At 32.3% G+C, this 6420-nt stretch overlaps 1 protein-coding gene across 1 annotated transcript; it reads left to right on the top strand.

The window, feature by feature from the left end:
- Positions 1–213: 213 nt before the first annotated feature.
- Positions 214–661, top strand: LOC129759243 (RNA-binding protein 7-like; the record flags this gene model as incomplete). Its single annotated transcript, XM_055756646.1, has 1 exon — positions 214–661. A coding segment is annotated over exon 1 (448 nt), but the record flags the coding sequence as incomplete, so codon positions are not given.
- Positions 662–6420: the final 5759 nt, after the last annotated feature.

Below are 6420 nucleotides of genomic sequence, written 5' to 3'. Positions count from 1 at the left end.
TTAACATTCTACAAATTAAAGTTTGTTTTTAAAGATTGTTCATGACAATCTTTCGTGCAAAACGTTAAAAGGAGATTTTCTTAATCGTTGCCAATTGTTTTGAAGAGTAAAAAGTCGTGAGGAGAAAGGTTAAACATATCCTCCAGGTGTTATACATAGAATATTTACAAACACCTAGTTAATGTACTTTTTCCTCAGGCCGGTCCAGTAGAAATGATTGCAATTCCCCGGGATAGTCAAAACAACAACCGCCAACGGTCTTACGCGTTCATTACATTCGTCCACAGAAGTTCGGTTGAATATGCCATTAATATCTACGAAGGGACGAAACTTTTTCACCGTTCTCTAACATTGCGCAAGAAATGCAAAAGTGGAACAAAGGTGCACAACCAGAGCACAATGTCAAATATCAACAGTAGAGTTCCACGACAACACCAAAATACGTTTAATCCCGACCAGAATCAGGAGAGTCGATCCGAAAGATATAGGCAGACTATGTTTAATCAATTCGTTTCAAGTTTACATGGAATGGTAACATCGCAACAGGGTCAACTGCAGAACAAAGTCAATCGATTACAGCAACAGCGGTTTAAGCCCTATTCCAGGAACAACGACAGGGACAATATGTCCTCGATAGATCGAAAGCAACCGAATCAAGGAAGTGATGAGGGAAACAAACAACGAAGAAAACCCCGAAAATTGAAAATCGCACCGGAAAAACCGGGAAAAAATTGAAAATCGCACCGGGAAAACCGGAAATTTAGACCCAAAACCGAGAAAATTAATAAAAGGAAACCGAAATTCAGTTTTGATTCGAATGATCAGATTGAAAATTGAGAATCACTATTTAAATTTCTAAGTCAGAATTCAACAGTTCAAAAAAATGTGTAAGCAGAATATCATAACTTCCGATCTATCTTAAATTACCTCTAAAACTGCCTCAAAAAATGAGATGAGAAATTCAGAAACTCTCTTAAACTTTGTTCAGGTATCGCACATCATTACAATCACTAAACAAAAACTATCAATCATTAAAAAGAAAGCTTGACCACATGCTAAATTCTTTGTCCCGCATCAATTAACTGTATTGAAGAAGAGTACCCAATAGAGAAGGCACTACATTTTTCGATACAGTTAATTATGGATGGTTCGACCGCCATGTGATAATTAACTGTATCGAAAAATGTAGTGCCTTCTCTATTGGGTACTCTTCTTCAATATAGTTAATTGATGCGGGACAAAGAATTTAGCATGTGGTCAAGCTTCTATTTTCAAATGCTCTTCGCTCTTTTCACCACCTTAGAATTTTCTTCTGATCTTCTATCCGTCTTTCATTAAAAAGAAAATTAATTTAACTCTTGAATTGAACACTATCGCTTAAAAATTATGATCATCTTCACGCACGGCACGGTGTTTGTTGTAGTTTATTAATAATAAATTTGACATCGCTGAACATTTGCTGAGTTTAAAGTTAAAAGTTAATCGTATACTATCAAACGCAATGATTGAAAAAAAAAAACCATCATGGGATCCAGATCTATTTTTTTTTTTCAAATTGTGTCTTCAAAATTAACTTAACTAACATTATTTATTTTTTCTGCTAGCTCTACTTTTTGAGATTCAAGGATTCGCTTAAGAAACTATTAAGCAACATTTTAGAACATTTCTTAGACACTCAAATCGAAGGTTTCGAATCAATGATCAACTTTTTTTTAAACCGCGAGTAGTTGAAACTTCTGAGAAAACTGAGGCGTCCTTTAAGTTCATTCATTACAGTTTTGTTGGATATGAGGATTTCAGGATATTTTGAAATGTATTTTACATCAAAATGAATCAAATATTTTGTTCGAAGCACAACTCAAAAAAAAAATTGCAGTCTTCAACAAAGTTGTAAATGGAATTCGAAACTTTGATACCAAAAGCTCATAAAGGTTTTTCAATGATGTCACAAAAAGTTACATTTTTCTATTGTTTTTTTTTTTTTTAATTTAAGGATTTGTTTAACCGTTGGTTCTTTGAAACTAGAATAGCTAGGTAATATCTTAATGCTCTATCAAAAAGAGAACAAAAAAAATAGATTCAAAATCCGTTTTTGTTTGTTTAGAGGGTTGTCAGTTTACAAATTATCAATGATTAAGTTAACTTAAACTTAGTAATTTTTATATTTCAAAACCCAATATCACTAGAACTAAATTTGACAGAATCTGACAAATGATTTGAATTCATGATGGTAAAATCAATTTTTGAAACAAAAGCTTAACAGATTTGAAAACATGTTTTTTATTGTAATCTGCATTTTATAACTTAGCTTATAGTTTCTAAAAAAATTATGTACACTGTTGAATCTATTTGATTTTCAAAACTTTATTTGTTCACTTTTCAACATGGTTTTTCCATAAATCCTTAAAGTTAGTCTTAGCCTAGCGAGCTCAGCTTAGCATATGTTTGCAGAAATTTAAAAGATTTGTTTTCCTGATACAGGGGTTGTTTCCAAGCAAACATTACAAAATAGGTTATATATAACTCTATCATTAATCGGAACAGTTTATTTTCATAATTTTAACCCAAGAAACTGACTCAAAATAAAAAAAAAGTTGAACAATTAATTGCTACTTTTTTCACTGAGATCAAATCACCATTTTTTTTGAATATCAAAGCTAACACTCGACTGAATTAATAATGAAAAAGTTGAGAATTTTTTTTATGGAAATATTTTTTCTTGACATGTAACTATGACATTTCATACCAAAAAATAGATCTGCTTTTCAATCATTTTAAATGTTTAAATAATGTACAAAATCAGTTGTTTTTTAAATTATAAATCTCGCGTGAGCATTCATTACGTGTCGTATGAAACAAAATGTAAACAAGCAGTTTTACTACATAAAAATACTAAAACTGACATAAACTAGTCGCAACTTTCTACCATTTAGAATATTTGCAGTCTGGACAACATAATCTATATGTGAGATATACATTTTAAAATTGTTTTAATAACTATTGCAGGGGTTTTCTGTGAATTCACTTGAGAAATATAGTTTGCAATGTTTTTCAATACTGAATCATGCTGCGAATATTAAAAAAAAAATCGAAACCATATGTGCATGAGGTCGTAAGCAGTAGAGGATTCAGAAATGTTTTCATGAAAAAAATTTATGGTCACTACAAAAAATAACATTGTTTCTATTTAAATTTCTTTCAAAATTTGCAATTTCAATTTGTATATTAACATTTTATTTTGAAATTTATAGGTTCTGAATTTCTAATTTTTTTAATAGTATAGATAGTTTAACTCGAGTGTCAATCAATTTAAACTGCAGAATTATAAATACCAATTCTACTAATCTATGACAATCAAAATTTAATGTTTATTATTTTTATTGATTTACGAAACTACTGATTTTATATTAAAAGATTTAGATATCATAATTTTGAATGCCTTTACCAATTTTTTTTTAATATTCATTTTGAATCTGAAATTCCTCAGTTAAAAAAACCAGTGGGTGAATCTGAATGGATTATTCGTAGGGGAGAGTGGGGTATCATGGGCCACTTTTTTTCTTTGTTTCATAACTTCTTTATAATAAAAGATAAAAAGAAAAAAAAATAAATGGAAAGGTTTTCTTTATTATGAAGGTATTATTAGGCTTTTTTTTATTTTTTTTTAAATACATTGGAACACCAAATCCAAATTGACTAGATAACGTGCTAAGTTTATGAGTTGACTCAAAACTGAAATTTCATAATTTATTAAGTTATTTCCAAGCAATTACAGATGAGGAAATTAAAAAGAGCATTGTGTATGATCAAATAGTTCCTAATTTCTGGCTCGCGAACGTTTCGGCAAAACTCCATAGGATTTATGTTGCAATAGAGCCGCATTATAAAAGATGGATAAAACATTTTTCATAACTCTTCATTTGGCAGAAGAAAACTTTACAGATAGTAATAACGTATTTTGAGTTCTGAATGTGTTTAAAAACACCAAAATATAGGTGGCCCAAGATACCCCATAAAATGTGGCCCACGATTCCCCACAAGCAATGATTTGCAAATTAGAAATGATGATGATGATGATGGCCCTCCACTATCCCCCGTACATGGGAAATTGGGCTGGATTATCTTAATAGATATTTTTTATAAATTGTCTCATGTAGTTTTTGATCAATTGATTCGTTGAATCTTACTGGATTTGTTCCCATGTACGTCCATCATTGCCTTTTTTTTATTTATTGCTTTTTTTTGCTGTTTCTTTTGCTGCTACAAATTTTTCAACTTAAGAACAGGGACCATCTGGGAAAAGGGACATTTTTGGGTGTAGCCCCACACACACATGAGTCCATTTTCAGGGTTTTACCGCGCCCCAGATCGCGTTGCTTTAGAGATTTGTCATGTGCGGCCCAGAGACGTTTGTTCAGTTGAGTTCATCATCATCATGTAATTTAATTACTAGCTCATTTTAACACGTACTATATCCTAATATTGTTTTTCACGAACGCCAAACATTTATTTTTAAAATTTGTCAAGTTTTCTTCTCGCTTGATGTCCATAGGTAAAGTGTTATACATTTTTATTCCTTTGTAATATAATGAATTCTGTGTGGATGCTAATAAAAATGAAGCTGCTCTTATCTCACTGGCAAAACGAGTTCCATAGCGATGCAGGTCAGTTCCTCTGATTATTCTTTCCTGAAGGTATTCTGGTGCTATTCCTTTTACAATTTTAAATATCAGGATCATGGTATGATACGTCACTCGCTGCTTAACTGAGAGCCATTGTAATGTACTCAGCATAATTTGAATAGGGGTTCTTCGGTCACATCTTAGAATCAGTCTCATCATTTTATTCTGAAGCCTCTGTAGACGAGCCATTTGTTGATCATTTGCAAAGCATATTATTGAGGGGCAGAAATCAAAATGTGGTGATATTATTGCCTTGTACAAGTAAATAAGACTCCATTGAGTCAAATCATTACGCAACCGACATAAAATTCCAAATTTTTGTGCTATTTTCTTAACAGCATAGTCGATATGGTTTTTGAAATTCAATTTTTCATCAATTATAACACCAAGATACTTAATTTCGTGAACTATTTCAAGACGCACACCATCGATACTAACATTAACTATATCACAGTTTGCAGGCTTGTTGGAGACAATCAAACATTTAGTTTTCGAGCAATTCAGTTTCAACATTTTAAAATTCAGCCATTTACTTAAGTTTTCTAGATCACAGTTCAGTTGTACAACAGCAGCATCAGCATTGTCATTAGCAATAAATATTTCAGTATCGTCAGCAAACAAATTTATATCACAGTGGTTCAGGATTCGTTTCATGTCATTAATGTATAAAATAAAAAGCAAGGGTCCAAGCACACTTCCTTGTGGTACACCGACCTTGGTTTCTTTGGTATTGGATATCACAGTGGCATACTTCGTTCGTTGATAACGGCATTCTAAATACGATTGGAACCAATTCAGAGTTGTGCCCTCTATACCGTATTTCCATAGAGTTTTTATAAGATTTCTGCGTAAAATTGTTTCAAATGCGCGTTTCAAATCTAGAAATACTGCGATTATCTTTTGCCTTTTCTCCAACATTCCTTTCCATTTTGCCAACACCAAGTTTAAAGCTGCCTCACAAGAGTGATTCTTACGATAGCCACTCTGTTCTGGGATAAGCAGTTTATACGTGTCAATATAATTTATTAATTGTTCCTTAACTGCTAACTCCAATACTTTCTCGTACAGAGGAAGCATATTAATTGGACGAAATTTTTCTGCTTTCGATGTACCATTGACTTTTTCTATTGGGACAACCAAAGATTCTTTCCAAGAGCGGGGAACAATTCCAGTCCGCAGTGACTCATTTATTATGGTTAAAATATTTTCACCGATAGCATCAAATGCATCTTTTAAAACTCTGCAACTAACCTCATCCGCACCAGAAGATGATCCCATTGTCCATATAATTTTCTTAAGTTTTTCAAGCGTGATGGGCGAGAAACGAGTTAATTTGCTTTGGGTGTAAACTCCTCTAAGTTGTATTGGTTCGGGCTCTGCTTTAATAGAGTTGCTAATTTCTTCAATGCTTTGGATGAAATAATCATTGAATTTATTTGCGATTTTGGTTTCGTCTAGTTCAACTTTTCCGTCGAATTCAATTAGACTTGGATTAGGTGCATTTGGACTTAAAAGCCTTCTGAGAGTTTTCCACAACTCCTTACTATTATCTCTGTTTTCTTCAATTGTACGCTGAATCCACTCTTGTTTTTTTCTCCGTAAGCAACAGGAGTATTCATTTCTGTACGTTTTATATACCAACCATGTAAAATCAGAGTTACATTGTAGAAATTTTGTATATGCTTTATCTCTTTTTCTTTTCATTTCAACAAGTCTGAAATCATACCACTTATTTGAT

Source organism: Uranotaenia lowii, unplaced genomic scaffold (assembly GCF_029784155.1).
Source record: "Uranotaenia lowii strain MFRU-FL unplaced genomic scaffold, ASM2978415v1 HiC_scaffold_13, whole genome shotgun sequence".
NCBI lineage: Eukaryota > Metazoa > Arthropoda > Insecta > Diptera > Culicidae > Uranotaenia > Uranotaenia lowii.
The sequence above is the reverse complement of the archived record's forward strand: the minus strand, read 5'-3'. Positions and strand labels throughout refer to the sequence as shown.